This window comes from Pipistrellus kuhlii, unplaced genomic scaffold, assembly GCF_014108245.1.
Source record: "Pipistrellus kuhlii isolate mPipKuh1 unplaced genomic scaffold, mPipKuh1.p scaffold_m20_p_6, whole genome shotgun sequence".
Classification (NCBI taxonomy): Eukaryota; Metazoa; Chordata; class Mammalia; order Chiroptera; family Vespertilionidae; genus Pipistrellus; species Pipistrellus kuhlii.
Window position 1 is genome coordinate 5,785,582 of NW_023425562.1, and position 22,712 is coordinate 5,808,293.

Below are 22,712 nucleotides of genomic sequence, written 5' to 3' on the forward strand. Positions count from 1 at the left end.
CGGGGATGTGCCCTCAACCAAGGTACATGCCCTTGACCGGAATCGAACCTGGGACCTTTCAGTCGCAGGCTGACGTTCTATTCACTGAGCCAAACTGGTTTCGGCTAAAACTTCATATTTTAATCTTCACTATTTCTACCTTAAATAAAAAGGACAGATACTGTATAGTTCTACTTACATGAAGTACCTAGACTAACCAACTCAGAAAATAGAATGGTGGTTACCAACAACTAGGGGAAAAAGGTCACATGAGGAAGAGTTATTGTTTAACAGTTTCAGTTTTGTAAGATGAAGAGAGTTCTGAGATGAATGGTGTTGGTGATGGTTGTACAACAATAGGAAAGTACAACCACTCAACTGAACACTTAAAAATAGATAAGATGATACATTTTATGTTATTTTACTGCAATTAAAGATAATAAAAAGAAAAGTCAAGGTCAACATGTAATAAAATGTCAGATCTAGAAGGAACATTAAAGATCCTCTATGACCACTACCACTTTTACAGATGTAAACTGGCAGGATCTCCCAACTCTTCGTTGGCATAAAAAGGCCCAGAAGCAGGAACCCAAGTCTATTACTCTCCAGATAGAACGTATACTCCCACAGGCTGATGCTATTGGGTCAGCAACTCTCCCCGTACCAATGTCTCTGACACGACTGATGCCTTTTATTCCCCAATCAGTGTTTCATCAACAGAATTAAGAAAGACATGTAGGCCCGGTCAGCGTGGCTAAGTCACAAAAGCCATAGAGTACATGCATATAAATGGGTCTGGAACTCTACACATCAAACTACAAATAGTGGTTGCCCCAAAGCTGGAAAGGAAAAATGGGAATAGGAAGGAAAGAAAACTGTCATTTTTTTTCTGAATCCTATGCCTCTGGATAATTTGAATTTTTCAACATAAGTACAAATCATATATTATTGGTGTAGAAGTTAAATAATACAAAGTTTTGCCCTGGCCAATGTGGCTCAATTGTTGAGAGCATCGGCCTATGCTCTAAAGTAGGGGTGTCGAACTCAATCAGAGAAGGGGCCAAAATCTAAAATCCAGCCTAAATCGCTGGCCAAATGGTTTACTGAACAGTCATAAACTGTCATTGTGATGGAAACGCAGCGGAGTGCAGTGATGACAGCGTGGTGCGGGCCACATTGCAAGGACTGGCGGGTCGGATTTGGCCCGCAGGCCTTGTGTTTGACACATGTGCTCTAAAGGGTTGTCACTGGTTTGATTCCTGGTCAAGAGTATGCACCTGGGTTGCAGGTTTGATCCCCATACACGTGGTGGCACACTCAGAAGGCAATCAATAAATGTCTCTCTCTTACATCAATGTTTCTCTCTCTTTCTCTATCTCTCCCCTTTGCTTCCTCCCTCTCCTCCACTCTCTCTGAAGAGCAATGGAAAAATATCCTTGGGTAAAGATTCATTGGAAAACAAAACAATACACCCCAAACCAAATTTTAAGTAAAATCACTATTAAAAATGTTTATTTCAAAATTCTAAACAACAAAACTTTAGAAAATGAAATTTCCCTCCTAAATACACTTTCCAAAAGTAATTTCTGTTATTGCTAAATTGTCCTCCATAAGACTGCAGGGTTCTTCATCCCACAGAGAAGGGGAATACCTGTTTTCTCACACTCTCAACCTAGATATTTTGATACTTATTAATCTTTCCCAGTCTGAGAGACATTTTGGTGTACCAACTGAGTCTCACAGCCAGGGCAGATTTAACTTTGATATATCAAATTTATAAAGCTTTTCCTTATGGCTCTGGTTATGACATGCTTCAAAAGGACTTCACTATTCTGTAATTATAAAGACATTCACATAGGTTTTCTTGGGGAGATCTTTTTTTTTTTTTAAACAGGAAGTTTTCCCAGCACTATTTATGTAATAATCCATCTTGTTTAAAATTATCCCTATAATTTTAAATGCAGTATTTTTCATATGCTAAGTTCCCATATATGCATAAGTCTACTTCTATAGTTCATTCTGTTCAATAGACTGCAACCAAGTTTTGAGACAAAATAGGTTATGAGCTAGTTAATGCTTTTACTAGGACCTGGAAACTTATTTCAGAATGTTATTCTAGAGAGATCCTTTTTTTTTTTTTTTTGGTTGACCCCTGCACCCTGGTAGGAGCATCATTTAATGGATGACTGTTGGAGAGAGGAAGGATATGGTAAAAGTGACATTTTGAATGAGTGGACTTTACAATCTGGATCTCTGGTTGGCCTTCAGTGAGGAGAATCAGTAACCAAAGCCTGAGTCCCTGATCAGCTCTACCCTTCTCTCCCAGCGTCATCCAGAGAGCTTCCAGGGAGAGGTTGCGGGCGTTACCGGCTCCACCAATGTTCCTGAGATTCTTTTCATCCTGCAAATGGGAACTAGGAAAGGTAAGCCTCAGTTCTTGTCCCTTCCCAGTGTGGCAGCTGGAAAAATTCTGTTCCCAGGACCCTCCTCTTCCTGTGTGTCCCCTGAAGATGGGTAAAGTGCTCCCTGCAGGAGAGGAGAGGGGTTTGTCACACTTTTCTTTCCCTGTAGTCTGCTGTGCGTGGCTGTCAGGTACACCCACAGGCAGGGAGGCATCCATCCCTGGACCTGAAGCTGTGCAGTGACCCCGGGCGCAAAGGTTCCAGAGGTAACTGCCCTCTGCTAAGTCTTGGCAGAGAGAGATTCTTTTAAGTACTTCCCTCCTCCCTCAAATATCAAGGTATTAATTTTAATAACTCAACACCATTGCTTAATTAGGCTTTGGAATCAAAGAGCTGACATTTTAACCCTGTGCTGAGATCTTACCATTTCCACTTCTGCTCCTCTTCTTTCTTCGGCTTCTTTTTCTTGCTATCTGGCTCAGGAACTTTTTTATCTTTATCTTTACTCTTGGGCTTTTTCAATTTACCGTCCTACAAAGAAACATGGTGAGAAAGCACTTTATAAAGGAAAGGACTAGCTGCTTTTCTAGAAGTAGTTGTTGGGGCCATTAGGAAGAACACTGGAATCATCAAACATTAGCACTGGAGACTTTCTTAGGTCCAATCCTCCCCCCCACCCCCCAATAAAAACTCACTAGTACTTTTCCCAAGAGCAGTAATTTCCAAATCTCCCTGACATATAACTGCTCAAGAAAGAAGTTAAAAACATTCATTCTGTGGGGGAAGAGCCTGGGAAAGTGTATTTTTTAACCCCAGGAAGAAATGGGAAAGTGTGCTTCTGAATAGAGTAATCCCAGTGTTTATTCTCACTTGGTTTTAATCTACTGATCTTTAAACTTCTTCTAACACCACCAAATAATGAGCCCATGAAGTTATTATGTGCTTAATATACAACTGGAAAGGAAATTCCTGATTGAGTCTAGTGGGGAACATTCATTGCTGCTGTTTGCATACACACAGTCACAAAACAGTAAGCAAGTATTCAGAAGGTCCTAAGATGATTACCGCTTCTTTTTTTTTTTTTTTTTAAATATATTTTATTGATTTTGTACAGAGAGGAAGAGAGAGAGATAGAGAGTTAGAAACATCGATGAGAGAGAGCCATCAATCAGCTGTCTCTTGCACACCCCCTACTGGGGATATGCCCGCAACCAAGGTACATGCCCTTGACCGGAATCGAACCCGGGACCTTTCAGTCCCCAAGCCGATGCTCTATCCACTGAGCCAAACCGGTTTCAGCTGATTACCGCTTCTTATGGTGGCATTTCTTTATGGCTCTGACCCTAGATGACTATCACAGTGTCACAGAAAAAGGTCATCAAACATAAACAAGGGCAATTCACCAATAAAGAAGATAAATATCAAAATACACACATCAGGCATATCTGAGCTGTTCAACATGTGGGGCTTACCACTCAAGAGAACATTCTGGGGGGAAAAAATGTTCCTTTGTTCTACTATTTAAGGTAATTTAAGTCAACTTGTTTTATATGTAGCTCTGAAAGGTGGTTTTGCACTATCTTAAAAGCAATTACAGAATGGCAAAGCTTGGAAGAGCTCTATAGGCAGTTTGGTTTGACCTTTTCCAGTTATTATCAAGGAAAGTCTGAAACAGATGTTTTGTTACTTCCTCAACATCATATCACTAATACTGGCCACGATGAAAGCCCAAGTTGACCAGAAAAATAAAAGAATGTGACTCATGGAGATGACTGGAATAGGTACTATTCCAGGATTATGTGATAAAATGGAAATCAAGACAAACTCAGGATTGCTAAACAAATGACCTTTTGGGTAGAAGAAAAGAAAGATTACACAACATATATATTTGAAAATAAGAATATATAAACGTGTAAGTATGTTTGTGAGCAGAAAGTACTGGAAGGACCACATAATTCACAATGTTTATTTAGGCTCAAACACACCACAGGAAAGGGAAATGCTTCTCAGTGAAGACATTCTCTGAATAGTTTCTGAACAGCATGCACATCTGAACAGGCAGGTCCCATCAGTGAACTACTGGCTACTGTATGTTTCAACCTTACAATGGGATAATCAGAGATTTCGGACCAATGCCCAGAAATGAAAAAAGCATAGCAAGCAAGTGGTTTCATAATCGATCTTGCCATTTGGGGTCCTTGCCACAATAGGACTGTATTACTTCAGTTTTTCAGCCTGAAATTGTTTTCTCCCTGTGTAGCAAGAGGGGTTGCTAAAGAAACAATTTTAAAAAGAAGAGGAGAGGGGGAGTCAATTGTTCTTTTTTTCAAATGGCCTAACAGTTATGACTAACCTCTTCCAAGCTCCCAGAAAGGTACTATTGTGCATAACATCAGCATTAAGGCAATATAGAAAGCATGGAGAGCTAAGTTTTACAATTCTCTATTGACTAGTCTGATGATCTACACTGGGGTGGGGAATGTCTGGCCTGCACTGTGTAAGGCCCGTGAAATCATTTGGTCTGGCACTGAAAAGGTATGACGGGTGAGTTAATTAAATGTTTGACCAAATATAGCAGGCTAATTTTTTAACTTGATAATTTTGTGTGGCAATCAATTGATATTATAAATATCCAAATCGCCTTTGATAGGAAAAATGTTTCCCATCTGATCTACACGAAAGTGGAGTGACTACCATAATCACTATTCAACACCTCACTCTCAATTCCTTGAGTTGGCTCTAAACTTCAACTTCTGCCAAGAACAGATTGTCAGAAAAACTACAATTCCCTAAATCCAGGATCTCTCTATAATATTCTTAATATGATTTCATTAAGACACTTTTTCTCCCTTCTTGTGGGGAAAAAAAAAGTCCCCCAAGAGGCCGGATAATATGGTAGCCACTGTGCGGGCTCTGGAATCATACTGCATGGGATCAAATCCCAGCTTTCCCACTTAGTAGTTGTCTGAACTTAGGTAAATTATTTGACTTCTCTATACTTCAGTTTCTGCATCTATAAAATGGAGATAATAGTAGCAATATTTGTCTCTAAGGGTTTTTCTTTTTCTTTTTTTTAAATATATTTTATTGATTTTGTACAGATAGGAAGGGAGAGAGATAGAGAGTTAGAAACATTGATGGGAGAGAATCATTGATCAGCTGCCTCTTGCACACCCCCTACTGGGGATATGCCTGCAACCAAGGTACATGCCCTTGATCGGAATCGAACCCGGGACCCTTCAGTCCCCAAGCCGACGCTCTATCCATTGAGCCAAACCGGTTTCGGCACTAAGGGTTTTTCTTAGGATTAAATGAAATATCTAAAATAAGAACAGTGTCTGACACATAGTAAGCACCTATTACATTTAACTTTAATTATCACTTTTATTCTTATTGCTATGATAGATTACACTCTGTAGATTCATTGACCCTCACTATCTCTATCTTTACTGGTGACGCTTCAAGCTATTGTCTTTACACCTGTGAATCCATTCTGCCCAAGACAATGGCTAACCTCACATACAAATGAGTGTGAAAACACACTCACCCCTTTCTTATAGGGGAGTGGAGGATTTAGACCCCTGTGAATTGCTGGCATGTTTTACTTGAATTACTTGCTAACAACTCTTTAGTATAAGAAATACTAAGTGTCAAAAGAAGGAACCATAACATGGTATGTTTAATCTAACTCGAACATGAGTAGAACCCTTAGAAAAGTACTTGAACTGCGATTGTTAGGGGAGGTTTATAACTCAGGAGAAGAAGGATGAGCATTGGTGTTCCTGACACAGGGAATAGTAGATGCTACAGAAAGCTCCAAAGCACAAAAGAACTGTGCGGAAAAGAAATACAGGAGGTCAGTGTGGCTGGAACAAAGCAAATTAGGAAGGAGGCACAAGATGAACAGAGGCACAAGACGCAGCAGCCAGAGTGGGTGGAGCTGTGGAAAAGAGCATGGATTTCACCCTACGTCTAAGTGGCACCAATTAAAGGTCGCTAAATAGGAATGGTTACCAAAGTGAGAGACGAGCAAGCCTTGTTATATATAGGAGAGCACTAAGAAACTACTTAGGGAAAACTATTCTTGGTTGTAAGCAAATATAATTTCTTGTTTACATCTCCCTCTGTATGTATGATGAAGGCAGAGTTTCCCTAAAAGGGTCAGATGGCACCATAGTTATGGACAGACACTCAGGCAGGCTAGGAGAGATCGTCACACCAACAGTGCACAGTCACTGTACATATAAGTTTTTCCTCTACAGACCAATTAAATCCCTAAGACCCATTTGCCTTCAAAAGCTGTTTTATGTAAAACTCCCTATTCCAAACTCAAGCCCCAAAGGGCCTAAGTCTCTTTACTAACCTCTTCTTCCTCTAGTTTTCGTTTCTTCTCTTTCTTGATATCTTCTGTTTTAATTTTCTTAGGTTTAAAATCAGCACTAGAAAGGGGAACATGAATATGCAATTAACACAACTGTAACTCAATAGTTCTCACCAACAGGATTAGGACCTCTTAAGAGGCTTCCAAGGTAGGAGTGTTTGCTATTATTCTAGGCTTAGCATTCTTGTCAAGAATGGGACAGAGAAAGAAGGCCAGACCAAGGCCCAATCACTATAGCCCTAGACAGAACAAAACAACCGTATACTACATGCAGGTCTGGGAGGGAAGTGGAATGGAGGGACATAGCATAAATGACACCACTAGAAGATGGAAATCTGGGAACCAAAAGTGCAACAATGACTGCCACAAAGTAATGACTAGCTCGAAACGACAGGAAAGAAATTCTGCATGAATCCTGAATGAACACAAATGAGTTCACTAAATATTTCCCTCCTCTCTTCCCACCTACTTCCTCCCTTAAATCCTTTGTAGATTCCTGAAACATAATAAGCTATACAAGATTGAAAATAATGAACAGAATTTAACATCATTGATAGAATCTGAGAAAGAATCACCTGTAAGTCTCAAATACCTGTCTTAATTCAGAGCAAAATCCTATACACTGAAACATCACTTAGAATGTATTGGCAGGCACAGATCCCAAGAGGAACTGGTTTACCAGTGAAAACTTATCTGTTATAAATGATGATAAGCCTAATTTAAATTAAATATTCTTCATGGATTCTATTTTATTTGCACTGCCTTTTTAATAAGAAAAATAGAAATATATATTCTCCATTTAAGCCTCAGCAAATGGAGAATATATATATTGTATATTTGCTCAGCAAACGCTACTTCTCATAATTCAAACACCCAATCAATCCATTAATCACAAATTCCAAATGAGTAAAAGTCCATTAATGCAGTTTTTCTGTGTAAAACTGTGTACTGCAGAGACACACACCACATTTATCCTTTAAACAACTCCTATTTTGTTAAAAAAAAAGTATTGAGATATACTCACTCATCCTCATCTCGAGGTCTCTTCAATGGCTTCATATCTTCTTTAGGAGGAGCAAAATAGCCATCATCTTCAGGTTCATCTTTAATTCGTGGTGGACTAAAGAGAGAAAAAATTGTTAATGAGTGTTGGAACATGCAAAGCAGGGATAAATTACTACACTCAAAAGCAGCTAATATAAGAACAACATACAATTGTATTTATTATAAAGGCTTTCCATGAGCACTTTTCTCACTTCATAACCCTGTGAAGTAGATAGTATTGTCTTCACTTTACAGATCAACAGGCACATCAAGGTCTGGACCAGGACTCCTTACTCTAAGTCAAGTCTTTGTCTCCCCTACATCTTAGCTGCCTTTGCCAGCATGATCCAAACCACAACAGGAACAAACTTAAATTGAATTGTTTCCTCACTTCACATGAAGGATAGACTATGTATCTGACTCCAGGAATGATTCGAACTGATTATTCTAGTGCTCCAAAACCTAAAATATCATTTTTATAAAGAAAGGAAGAAAATTTCCCAAACTTTGTACCTTAGGGAAATAACCCTAGTTACATGGGAAAATAACCAAGATGACATCACAGCAAAAGAAGGGCTCCTGCTAATTGAGAAGACCAGGACAAATTCTATTCATTCTAAGACACGTTTAGAACTAACCATCACCACAGCCTTGGGATGTTCCATGACTTAACACATCTGATCAGAACCTCATTGCTTACAGCCAGAAGCACTTACAGAGCTAACTAACTCGGAACAGGCAATGATCTCTGGACACAAAGCTTTATCTCTAAGACACCCAAGGGATAAGCTTACACAGACTCAGCTGCAAAGAAAGTCAGGATATTCACTGGGTTTTTGTTTTGTTTTTTTAAATATATTTTATTGATTTTATACAGAGAGGAAGGGAGAGAGATAGAGAGCTAGAAACATTGATGAGAGAGTCATCGATCAGCTGCCTCTTGCACACCCCCCACTGGGGATATGCCTGCAACCAAGGTACATGCCCTTTACCGGAATCAAACCCGGGACCTCTCAGTCCCCAAGCCGACGCTCTATCCACTGAGCTAAACCGGTCCCAGCCTCACTGGGTTTTTTAAGAGTAGATAATGCCACCACCATATCACCTCATCCCTCCCCACCCCGCCCTCCCCAAGCATACTGGATTGCCTTGCTTGCAAAAGAATCTGAATGTTTAAAGCAATTAGCTTTCCTTGCTTATTTCTGCACACTCCCCAAATGCCAGCCTTTAAAGCTGTTCCCCTAAACTACAAAAGTGACTGACATAGATCCAAGAGTCCAAAATCTCCACAAGCTTTGTGCCAGAAAGAAAGAAACGCTGCCATTTACCCAGCCAGTAAATGCTAGATCCTATTATCGTCACAGGTGAAAAACAATTTCTCAGAAAACGGTTCCATCCAGTGATTCTCTGCAGATACACACGCAAGCAAATAAGCAATCCAGCAAAATGAATGCAGAGCCCACTGCCTGGAAAGGTGTGTTCCTAACCTTCTACCCCAGAAAGTCTGAAACTGAACCCAAGTTTCAAAGAATCCATTATTTTTTTAGTACGTTTTAGTTTAATAAAACTACTCCAAGTCCAAAGAGTCCATTATTTTCTTAGTACGTATCAGTTCAATAAAAATCCACTCAGTCAGTTTCTTGGCAGAAAATAGCCTCCCTGTGCTCAGTCACTTTATCTAAGAAATCAGAATGCCCAGGGTAGCTTATAGTGAATTTTATTATTCAGCATTCCTAGAGCAGTTACAAAACATGCCTGAAGAGGGCTCCTGCTGCTCCTAGTCTAAGGAACCTGGAGGATATGAAAGTTTTCAAAAAATGTTCTCAAATGAAATTGAAAGTTCAAAGTTTCAAGGAAGCAAAACTCTCAGAACACTTTGTCCAAGTCAATAACGTTTACTTCCAACAACTAGTAAATCTATTCTGATGTTTTATGGAGGCAAATAAAAAAAAATATGACCATAAATTTGTAGTTTTTTGAAACTAGAAGTGATTCTTAGACTTATTTTAAAAAGGTGAGGCTGATGAGGAAAACAGAATCATAACAACAAAAACAGGACAGGAAAAGTGACTATGCAGACTGTGTTTCTAGTACTCACACTGTACATCTACTTTTGCCACACCCTGTATCTTTCTCAAATCTACACCCATTCCTAGAATGTAGGTCAAGAAGGCATCTATATATGAGCCTCAGAGTACTACTACTATTAATTACTACTAACTAAGTATGGCGTTTCTTTTGGGGTGTTGAAAAGGTTCAGAAATCAGATTGTGCAATAGTGGGAAAGACATACACTAAATATACTAAATATTTAAATATACTAGAATATACTAAATATACTAAAAGAATATACTAAAACCCAATAAACTATGCACTTCAAAAGAGTAAATTTTATGGTATGTAAATTATATCACAATTTTAAAAAAAATTCTTCCTGTCAACCTTTTCCACTCAAAATAACTTCTGGAAAATATCTTGGTCAGACTCACTAAAGGGTAGTCTGGAAATGCTCAGAGGACTTAGGGTCAAGTCCTCTCACTGCCAACTTCCTGGGAAACCTGGAGATGGCCAGGTCAGTGAGTGTCAGGTACAGACACACTTGGGCAGCAGACACACGGGCAGCTGGCCTGCGGGGCACCCACAGGAAGCAGAGGACTCTTACCTTGAGAAGCCATTTTCCTTCTCCTTCTTTACTTTTGCATCCCCAGAAGCTCTAACCTGAAAGGTCAAACAATGTAACTTATTAGTACCGTGAAAGCTACATTTGGCTCAAATAAAGAAGCCTCTCTTTATTAGAGAGCATCTGACTTCAACCCTTGGGGTATCCTGATCACAGACGGACTCTTCTTGGTGACCAGGTGAACTGAAGGTCTTCATATTTTTCTAACACTCATTTTATACAATTCTTTAAGATAAACCGCCCAATACACTGAGAAAAGTTTCAGTGCACAAAATAATAACTTTTTACCTTTAAATTACGGCAGGTCCTCCTCCCTCAGTAAATATACTCCACCTCTCAAGGATTTGCCCTTCACAGTGCAGAGAGGAAATAAAAAAACAAAACAAAACGAGCCTGGCCTGTGTGGCTCAGTGGTTGAATGTTGACCTATGAACTAGGAGGCCATGGTTTGGTTTCTGGTCAGAGCACATGCCCGGGTTGCAGGCTTCAACTTCAGTCAGGGAGATGTGGGAGGCAGCCAATCAATGATTCTTTCTCATCATTGATGTTTCTATCTCTCTTTTCCTCTCCCTTCCTCTCTGAAATTATATATATATATATATATATATATATATATATATATATATATATATATAAAAAATAGTCTATTTCCTGCTTTCTCTGATTTGGAAAAGTGTATACACATTCCTCTTCTTCAAATTCCCATTTTCTAGACTTGTCAGAGGGGTATTTCAAAAATCTCTCTCTCTCTCTCTCTCTCTCTCTCTCTCTCACACACACACACACACGCAAATATGCATACAAGTATCTCTGAAAGAATACAAAAAAAAAAAAAAAAAAAAAGTTGGCATTGTGGCTGCCTCCAGAAAGGGAAAGATAGAGCCAGGGATAGAAAGGAGGTGTATTTTTCACTATATTCCCTATTTCACATTGTCTGAATTTACCAAATGAAAACGTTACTTTTCCAAAACCTAAAATTAAAACAATTTTTAAAGTCTATGCACAGCACTACTCATCTGCGGCCAGCGGAGGCCATCTGCTTCTAGACAGCTACACTGGGTCTGCTAGAACCAAAGGTCAGCAAAGCACCAGCATCACCAATTTTCACTCAAGAAGAACTTCCATTCAACAGAGGACCAAGAGAGCATTAAGCCCTTCCCCCAAAACAGTATTAATTTTCCCCACAAAGGAAAACTGACAGCTCCAGAACTTTACACTAAATGTATCCACTTGCCATATAAAATAATGACCTGAATAGATATGCTGTACAGTGGCAATAGACCTTGTTTTCATAGTGGAAGATTATGGTTTACTCTAAAGTCTCCTGACTCAGACCTTTTCACTCAAAGGCAAGGGATCTTTCTGTGCAATGAAGGTGCTTTCATTATCTGTTTAAAAAGTAAACAAAATGAAAAGAACATCCCATCTCTGCCTCCCCCACTGGAAAATTCTGTACCTTTTCCTCCTTTCGTTTTTCCTTGTCTCTGTCTTTATGTTTGTCTTTATGCTTTTCTGAACTTCCATCTTTGTGCTTGTTTTTTTCCTTATCTTTGTGTTTCTTTTCAGAATCTTTATGTTCACTGTGAAAAATAAGACACAAATGGTTAGCCCAGAGTAGGGACCAGAGGGTTCATTTCACAAGATAAACTCACAAGATAACTTAAGATCACATGAACCATGGAAACTTACAATGGTTTAAGTAAACAGTCCTGACAGAAGGTTCAAGTAGATGCCTTTGTCTACATGGGACTTTATTTTGATGTTTTTATTTTTTCAAAGGAGCAAAGGGACCAAATGAAGAAACATAGTCATTCTAAACAAACCAGGACATTTTTTTTTTCTTTTTAACCAGTGACTAAAAATATACACCACGCTCACTTGTACTTCTACAATATTCTACCAGCAAAAAAATCTATAATGAAAATTTCAACTTGAGCATTCACATCTGATGTGAGAAATAAAGACAATTCACCAAATATGTATTTGGTAGCTCTGAGCCAGATTTAAGATATACACATACCAGAATATGTAGCCAAGCCAGGGCTTTGTGCAGCGAGCAGTCCAACACAACAGATGTTTCCTGCTGGTTTTTACTAGAAAAAGTTAGCTACTAATAGATTGAGCTGCTTGGTCCATTCTTTACAATAAGAAAAGATCCATCTAAAAGCAAGGCATGTAAAACGTTTAAAAGCTTTAAAAAGGGCCAGTAAACACATTGGCAACAGTGTAAAAAGGAAAACAAAATACGACATTACAAAACAAGAGCCACTATAATGTCCACACCCTGACATCTAGCTCCTGGAAATTTCTCTTTAGAAAATAACATTACAAAAAGATGTTTATTTTGATGCTTCCCATAACAAGAAGCATATAAAAATAAACAAGCCACCAAAAAACTAGATACAACCTTAGTGAGTAATAACAGAAAAAACCGAGATATATCAAATTAGGTAGCTAATATGGTATAATATATGAGTCCTACAAATATACCCGGGCAATGTTTATGACATAAATGGAAAAAAGGAATACAGTAATCCCTTGGTAACTAAAGGCGACTGGTTCCAGGAACACCACCTCTTTTAGGCACAGATACCAATTTCTACAGATGCTCAAGTCCCTTATATAAAAGGTATGGGGGAAAAATGGTATAGAAAAGTACATACATATGCATATAAAATGATTGCAACAACATAAAGAAACATGCATGTGGACATGGACAGACGGGCAATAAGAAAAAATCACATGCTGTAGTTTAAGGTGGCAGAACACCGGATGACTTGTTTTCTTCAGTATACTGGGCAGATGATTTAGGATCCTGGCTTACATCACCAATATATCCCACAAGTTAACAGAAGGAAGTTTGAATTCCAGTGCTATGAATTGGTGGGGTGCATCCCACACACAGAACAGCTGACAAGGGCAATCAGGCCTATGGGCACCTTGCCTTTCCCCACCACAGACTGCATTTCCCATCTGTCACATTTCACACTCTCAGCCCCCCAAAAAACAGATTTTACCAGCAATGGGCTCATTAGGTTATGTTCACCCCATGAAGTTTATCCTAAAGCGATTCAGCCAGCTTATTAGCTACACTGAAGGCCAAAAAAGAATAAACAAACGATAGCATCTAGTGAGGTGAGAGCCACAGAGCCTGGGTCAAGAAAGCATCTGCTGTCACATATCTTTCTGTACACAAAACGAGCGCCAAATGGATATAGGGGGTCGAGTAATAAGCAGAAACTATGAAATCTAGCTTAATAGAAACATACAACTATAGGATAGAGAAGATCTAGGAAATTTTGGGGGGTGGGGGTGGGGAAACGTCCATTTTACCTTGTTTATATACTATGCCCTCATTAGGTTATTTAGAAGTGCCACACATTGAAATAACAAGTTTCCACATGAGCAAACTTTGATTTTGAACTCATGACAACTGAGCCTAGTTTCTGTGTGCCTAGATTCTAGAGGTACATGGCAACCAAGCTTTCCCACCATGCTTTTGATTCTCAGCATCATTGTGATGTCACTCTCTACACACTGTGCTCTCAAAATCTGTTTTTACCAAAGTGCAATGTTTCATAAAAAAAGGTATTCTTTACTCTGTACAAAAATAGCTCTCAATTGCATAACACTCCAGTTTTAGAATGACGGGTAAAATTGCGAAGTTACCAAAATTGCAACTGATCCACTTCAGGAGCTTACACATGATTTTGATATTACCAGCAAAATGTATGATAATTATCACTATTCTATACTACAGGCATTGTAGTTTTAGTTGGTTTGTTTCGTTTTTACATTAACTTAGGAAATATTTATGGCCATCTACACAAGTTTTTGCCTAAAAGCAAAGAATATGCAACAATTACATCCATATTACTGGATGAATATACTTCCCCTCACAAAGTAAAAAACTCTAAGCAAGCAGCGTATTTGACATGTTCACATACACTGTTTCATTCAATCCTCACACACCTGGTTTCATTCAATCCCTGAGACTGATTTAGAAACAGAGGAAGGAGCCTGGAGTTCAGCCTTATTCAAAGTTATATGTTAGAAAGAAGCAAAGTTAAGATTTAAACTCATGCTTCCATCTCCAAATTCAGAGTGCCTCCCACTAAATCAATACCATTACATTTTCATCAAGTTGATACCTACCGCTAAAGGCAGATTAGAGTAGGAGCCAATCTGAGATATTTAAGGTCAAGACTGTATTTTACCACCAAGTAGAAACTTTCTAGAATAGAGACCTTGGATAATTGAAATGATAAAACCTTTGAGATAGCTGCTCCTCATTTTGTCTTCCCACAAAACTATAAATGTCCAATTCAGGGATCTAAATTTAGAAGCACAGTATCCTCCTTATGTTCCACTGTTCCCCCTTGTTCTCTTTCTCAATGAAGACATTTCTTAGAATATTAGTCTATTTCACTACAAAACTGGTTTTCTGGCCTTTTGGCATTCACAGCATAGGCAATTTGTAAGGGCACATAGCCCTCCCATTTTCAGCTTTGTTGCTCATTATTACACTTGGCAGAAATAAGGGGAAAGAAGGCAACAAATGACAAGGCAATGAGACAGTACCCAGGCCACCTAGGAAAGTGGGGGGGAAAAAAAAAAAAAAGTCAGATATTTCCTCTGCCTGCTAACTAGAGGGAAATCCATGCAGGAAATTCAAAGTCCCTGTTAGAATAGCAATCCCTTTGTAGGTCATAATCAAATACAAAGACCAGAATGAAATGAAACTATCAACTTGACTTTCCAAAAGAAATTCTCTCCCAATGTTTAGATGTAAGAGAACAAGTTTGGATTATTATATTTAGTGAACTCAGATGATTTAGGAGTAAGGACAGCTTGTGGTATACAAGGCATTTCACTGAGAACTGTGAGAAATTCGAGTTTGTGGAGCCCTACTAGGCCTCTGAATATAACGTTACTACATCAGTGGCTGTTCCTGTCCCTATTGCCCGAAATAGACAGGACTAAGGTCTTACCCCTCATCCATAACCCCTACAGGCCACAGAAGTGCTGGCAAAGCCATGGTGCCAGCCCTTCCTAGGAATCTCCCTGAAGGAGCATATGCATCTGGATGACCAAGTCCTGTGATAAACACGTCTAATTAGGGCTGTGCCACAGAAATTAGGAGATTTGGCCAGTGGTAGATAATGGAGCATATCTGGGATCAGTTAGGCCGACTCATCATCACTCAGGATTTCCTAGCATGTGCCTCCTTTTCCAAAATGTTCAAAACTAACTTGGCTTTTATGGTGGCTTAAAGAGCAGCACCTTTCCCACTGGTAGAGGAAGGAAATTTAGACCAGTGCCAAAGTTCATGTGTTGACTGCCTGTCTTAAGAGATGTTACTCTTGCCTTTATACTGTACCCACGACTTTTACATACACATTGTCAAACTCACTAAATACCACTGAAGGCTACAAATAGCAGCCAGTTCAGAGGCTGTAGAACAGATGATGGAGAAATTAAAGAAACTTCAGCAGGGCTGAATAAGAAAAACAGACTGGAAGAAAGGCTTAAAACTCATCATAGTAAGGAACCAAAAGATCTGAAGAACATATATTTAAAAAAATGAATTCAGTCTGAGCTACACGGAAGGTCAAAACACTGTCAGTAGCTAATATTTCAGAAACTTTGCAATGGTCACACTTCGCAATGAAACAGGAATTTCACCACCAGCAACCTGACTGAGAAAACACCCGATCAGTGGCTATGCACACAGGCTGACTCCTCGGGGCTCAAGGCTCATGTCTGTCTGAGGATAAGATCCCCCACGCCAGCAGAGTCCTGACAGTTATCCAAACTAAGAGCCATTCCTCTTAGATCCCTCATGCCATTTGTAGCTCAGTTCTGTATCTCCCTTTCTCAACTGTTTTCAGTGGCCTCTTGTTCCCTTTAGAATCAAGTCCCAGGTTTTCTTTTTAATATCCCAAACTTCTTGAAATAGCTTTTAATAGTCTTGCCCCAAGTCACTTTTATGGCCTCATTTTCTACCATTCCATCATGTTAATCCAGGCACCCACCCAACTGGAGTTTTCTTAGAGCAAAGTACATTACACAATGCTTCCACGTTTTTGTTCATGCTTTTCTCATTGTCTGAAATGCCCCTCTTTCTAGCCATCACCTTCGTCAAGATTTTATCCATCTTGCCCTGTCCGGTTTGGCTCAGTGGATAGAGCGTCAGCCTGCGGACTGAAGGGTCCCAGGTTCAATTCTCACCCAGGGCACATGCCCAGGTTGTAGGCTCGATCCTCAGGAGAGGGTGTGCAGGAAGCAGCCAATCAATGATTCTCTCTCATCATTGATTTTTTTTTCTCTCTCTCCCCCTCTCTGAAATCAATAAAAAAAATTTTTTTTAAAGATTTTAACCATCTTTCAGTTAACTCAAATGCTGTTTCCACCATGAAATCTTTAATAAATTAGATTTAACTAACAAAACTGACAGCTCCAATGTATCTCATTGATACTCACCAGGCTTTGTGGCAATCATCACTGTCATCACCACCACCAACTCAGTTGTTTAGTATATTATAAAAACTTGAAAATGTGACTGGGCTAGTATTGCTCTCAACACGACCAAAATGAAAAATGAGACCAGGAAGTTAAGTGGCTTGGATTAGGACAGTGGTCGGCAAACACATTAGTCAACAGAGACAAATATCAACAGTACAACGATTGAAATTTCTTTTGAGAGCCACATTTTTTAAACTTAAATTTCTTCTAACGTCACTTCTTCAAAACAGACTCGCCCAGGCAGTGGTATTTTTTGGAAGAGCCACGCTCAAGGGGCCAAAGAGCCGCATGTGGCTTGAGAGTGGCTGTTTGCCAACCATGGGATTAGGACACACAGCTAGTATATGTAGGACACACAGGTTAGTAAAGGGTAGAGCTTGGCCTTGAGTTCTATTTTAGTGTGCTTTCCACTACATCACATTAATTCCCATGTGAATGGTGGTGATGTACTCAGTTTCCTCATTTCTAAAGTACCCATCCCTCTTCTACCTATCTATGTTAATTGTTCATTTCCCCCAGACAGGATGATACCGGATGTGCAGATAAATAAAGGGCTTAGCAAACAGCTCACCAAAATACAAAACAAAACAAAAAAACAAGAGTAAACATCTTTTAAATTTGATTACCTTCAGCCTGGCCAGTGTGGCTCAGTGGCTGGGCTTCAAACTATGGACCAGGAGGTCACAGTTTGATTCCAGGTCAGGGCACATGCCCGGTTTTAGGCTCCATCCCCAATGTGGGGTGTGCAGGAGGCAGCTAATCAATAATTCTCTGTCATCACTGATGTTTATCTCTCTCCCTCTCCCTTCCTCTCTGAAATAAAAATAAACATATTTTTAAATTTTGATTACCTTCTGAAAATTCTCCTAATCTGAAAACTCCTAATACGATTGCTTAATTCCAGTACATTTTCCTAAAATCCTACATTCTCTTAATTTTACTTCAGGTTTGATCTGGAACTGAAAGGAAAGCAGAACCCAAAGCATCCTTACTCTCAAATGTCTTTCACACTGACTGTATGGATCAGCAAGGCCAAAATGGCAGGAAAAGCACTTGTTTACTATTTCACAGCAGTGCTTTTCTATCTTCCCTGGCTTTCCAAAATTTGTCACTTCAGCCTGAGTGTTGGGTTTAAAACTGGCAAGAGAGGCACATAGTTAAAAAACGGCAGAAAGAATCTTGTTTTTCACATATGTAATAGCCTTTATTTTCTAAAACCATGTCTGTCCCCCAAATGCCTTTAAAAATAGTTTCAAATGGAAAGAATTTCTTCTTTCTTACAGCAGCATGAGTGGGGGGAAGGAGGACAATGGAGGAAATAAGGACACACATGTAATACCTTAATCAATAAAAAAAAATAGGTTATTGATTTTTAGAGAGAGGAAGGAAGAAGAAAGAAACATTGATATGAGATTATAACATCGATTGGCTGCAACCCAGGCATGTGCCCCAACCAGGAATCAAATCAACCAACTTCTTGGTGCACAGGTTGATACCCAACCAAGCCACACTGGCTAGGGCCCAAATTGCTTTTAATAATGTTGTTCATAGAAGAGGTCTAGTATTAAAGATAATTTATGGCTAAGAATGTAACCTTTTGCCTTAGGCAGGTGGTTCATTTGATTGGAGTCGTTCTGCATACCAAAAAGTTGCAGGTTCAATCCCCAGATGAACATGTGGGAAACAACCGATTGATGTTTCTCTCTACCCCCCCTTCTCTCTCTCTAAAAATTAATAACCATAGCCTCAAGTGAGGTTAAAATAATAATAATAATAATAAATGCAATCTTTCTAGAGAAGTGTTTGGTGAGAGCCTACAAACCCAGTAAAGCCTCAGCATCCAGTAAGAGAATTCCTGCCCTGATCAGTGTGGTTCAGTTGGGTGGGTGTTGTCCCATGCACCAAAAGGTTGCCAGTTCGATTTCTGGTCAGGGCACATGCCTGAGCTACAGGCTCAATTGCCCCCTCACTTTCATCCTGGTGGGAATGGCAAGCAGGAGGCAGCCAATCAATGATACACTCTCAAATCAATATTTCTCTCTCTTCCCTTCTCCCTCCCTCTCTAAAAATCAATTTTAAAAATATCTTAAAAAGAAATAGTATTCTTTTTGGTTTTTTGGTGGGGAGGATTTATATGTACATTTTTACAAGAACCTAAAGTGCTAAATATTAATGCTAACAGAAAGAAGCAGTGTCAGAGATAAACGGAAGAAATTATTTTTACTTGACTTTGGTATACTCTTCCTGTGATGTTACAGACCAAACAGGAGACAGTCAGAAACGGGGTTTTCACTGGGCCAGAATTTAATGAGACTAATACACTTAGTGGCAAAAACATTAGCGATTTGAGGCCCAAAGTGAAAGAGGCTGTGCCTGAAATGTCTGGCATTTTATTGTAGATCCTGAGCTGCTTATGACATGCAAATGAGAAAGAGGTGCTTATATTTAAACACAGACCTTGAAGTACACAACTAACCTTCCTTGGGGAGGGAGTTTTTGTTTTGTTTTGTTTTGTTTTGTTTTTGACTGGAAAGAATAAAGTAGTGGAAGAAAAACATGAGGATTCAGAAGCCCTGGTCTCATCCACTCTCTGCTACCCCTATTGCCCTGCCCTGTGACTATGAGAATATCACCTCAGACTCCTGAATACACAGAGATAAGATGAAATAATCTTTAATACCCTCTTCCTTATTTTTCACCTTGAGAACAAAGGGAAAAAAATCACAGGAAAAAGATTGGGTCCTTTAGGGGTGGATCCACATCCCATTCTCTCAACAGAAAAGCTGGTTTTCATTCTCTGACACTCCAAGTATGCAGCACATGTTACTACACAGCAAAAAGATGCCTCCTGGATATGGGTCCTTAGTGTAACCCAAGGAGAAATGACTGATGCTAAAATCTAACAGACGAAAGAAACATATAAACACATTACTGTTAGCGAAGAATCAGAATAAGTGAAGCATTTTCAAACAGAACATGTGAAAAATCTTAATTATTCTGGGCTTCAGAGGTGACTAAAAAGCCTCAAGGTTACCTTAATCTGCTACAGAAGAAAAATGAAAAAAACAAACAAAAAAACAAAACTATTTGAAAGATTGTGGTGAACAGGATTTTAATGGACTATAACAAAGAAAACGGTGTACAGGATTTTAATGGACTATAACAAAGACAATTCCTTTGTTGCAAAGGGGTGGTGTGTCTGTCAGTAGAGGTCAAACAGAAAGTATTTAAAAGTCTGCTTACAACATACCATCCACTTAAACTGTCTTATGAGTTATTCACATGTGAATTAGAGATCCAGGCTAGATTTAGTCATGTAGTCATGGATAAACAGAAACTCAGGCCAGGTTTTCCAAAGCCTCTTGGCAAACAGGCTATTATTTTCTTAAGCATTTTGAGTAGACATGAAGAAAATATTTAAAGACATAAAACTGCACAGGACAAATTCCTGAATGTGCTTATACTATAATCTTGGAAAGTATGCTATGGTGGATGTACAAAATACTTAATACATCCCACGTTTGTAGAGCAGTTACCAGTTAAAGTGCTTTTATGCTTATTGACTGATTCCCTCTGAAGCATGTAATATGAGGAAACTGAGGAAGGTGAGAAAGCGGAGTTAAGAAAGGCTATTTCACCTAGCCAACATCACATGAGGCAAAAGCAGGTGGACCAAGACAAGATAGAGGTAACTAAGCTACTGTGGATTTTTCAAGAAAAATAACACCAAAATCACATCCTTTATTTTTAAAAAGGAAATTCTGACAAGTCAGGGCAGGACCAAAATTATGTCTTAAAGCCTTTTATGCTACTTCTATCCAATCTTTTCTCCCACCACAACTACAAATCATGGTTGGTGAAGTATGTACCAGAGGATAAGGGATCAGTTTTTTTAAAGTTTTCAAATATTAACCTCTATCTTTTAAAAAATCTTTATGGACAAATTTCTGATAACATGAAAATTAGCATTTCTTCATCTAATCTATAACCTTTTTTCACAGATGATCAAGGTCTTCATGGTCAAGGATTATCTCATTTCCTTGGCACTTCAGTGAAGCTTACACATGGCAGGAAGAAGAATAATACTTATTTGGCATGACCCAGCAATTCTTCTCCTGTGTACACACTCAAAGAATTGAAAGTAGGGACTCACACAGATACTTGTATGCTCATGTTCATAGCACCGTGATTCACAATCATCAAAAGGTAAAAATAGCCCAAGTGTCCATTAACAGATAAATGGATTCTTTTAAATTTTCATAATTTATTTGAGCCAAACTGAACCCAGTTTTGGGAAAGGAAGATCTCAAATGCTGCTAATGAATATATTTTTTTAAATGTGGTATAGACATACCATGGAATATTATTCAGCCATAAAAAGGGAAATATGCTAAGGGAAATAAACTAGACACAAAAAAGATAAATATTTTATGATTCCACTTATATGAGGTACCTAGAATAGGAAATGTCATAGAGTAGAATATAAGTTGCCAAGGATGGGGTAAGAAAGAATGGGGAGATACTGTTTAATGGAGTCAGAGATGATTTGAGATGATGAAAAAGTTCTGGAAATGGATATTGGCGATGGTTATGTAATATTGTGAATGGACTTAATGCCACTTCAAACAGCAAACTTTATGTTATGTATATTTCACCACAAACACATTGATAGGTCATCCACTCACTGATTCAATAAATACATACTAAGTGTCACCTATCTGCCAGGAACTATGCTAAGCCTTAAAGATGTAAAATGAATACAACAGAGCCCAACTATGTTCCAAGGGACCATAAGAGTCTAGTAGGTGCATGTGAACTGAGTTTAGATTCAATTACTAAGATTAAATTCACTAGATTAATGAAAATGGAAACGAGATGATCAGGTGGCAAGAAATGAGTTAGCAATGAAGAAAAAAAGACTGCAGAAGTGGTAGATGATTCATGAAGAATATTCCCATTAGAAAAATTTAACCTATTTATTTTAATGGTTCAAAAACGTATTCATAAAAAGAACAGACTTTAAAAGCAATTCTCCTTTTAACTTGTCTAGAGCCAATAAACCAAGCTAATTACGTATAACTGACCCCTTGAACAATGAGGGAGTAGGGGTGCCAACCTTCTACCCCATGCATAGTCAAAAATCCACATGTAATATTGGATTCCATAAAAACTGAACTACTAAATAGCCTCCTGTTATCAATAACATAAACAATTAGCACATATTTTGCATGTTATATGCATTATATACTGTATTCTTATAATAAAGTAATCCCCCAGAGGAATGAAAATGTTATAAAGAAAATACATTTACAGTATTTATTGGGGGGGGAAATGCATATAAGAGGACCAACAAGTTATTCAAGAACCAAGTGTAGGTCTGAGATTCTAGGCTGGAGGCACTAGTTCTAAGAAATGTTTATAATCTTTATATTCCCTTCTAACAAAACTTAAGCTACTATGGGAATACCATACAATTTTCTTACCAACTGCCTTTAACTCAAAATAGAAGCGTTAAGTCCTCATATTCAACAACTAGTATATATCCAAAGATACCCTACACATCTTTGAGCTTAACTACTTGCCTCCTACACCAAAAGAATGGGAACAAAACAAACAAGAAAACATATTTCTGAGGCTTGGATCCAAGAGGACAGCACTACTGAGTTTCACTTATATTGGTGAGTCACTGGCTTTGGTGAGA

General features: G+C 38.7%; 1 protein-coding gene across 2 annotated transcripts in view; it reads right to left on the minus strand.

Moving 5' to 3' along the window:
* TOP1 (DNA topoisomerase I) overlaps positions 1–22,712 on the minus strand; it is a 75,806-nt gene that overhangs the window by 23,514 nt on the left and 29,580 nt on the right. For both annotated transcript variants that reach the window (XM_036419137.2, XM_036419138.2), the window contains exons 4-8: positions 11,943–12,066; positions 10,469–10,524; positions 7,787–7,882; positions 6,745–6,820; positions 2,806–2,912 (exon numbers count right to left, since the gene is read on the minus strand). In XM_036419137.2, coding sequence (XP_036275030.1) covers positions 2,806–2,912; positions 6,745–6,820; positions 7,787–7,882; positions 10,469–10,524; positions 11,943–12,066 — 459 coding nt within the window. The remainder of the gene's footprint in view (positions 1–2,805; positions 2,913–6,744; positions 6,821–7,786; positions 7,883–10,468; positions 10,525–11,942; positions 12,067–22,712) is intronic.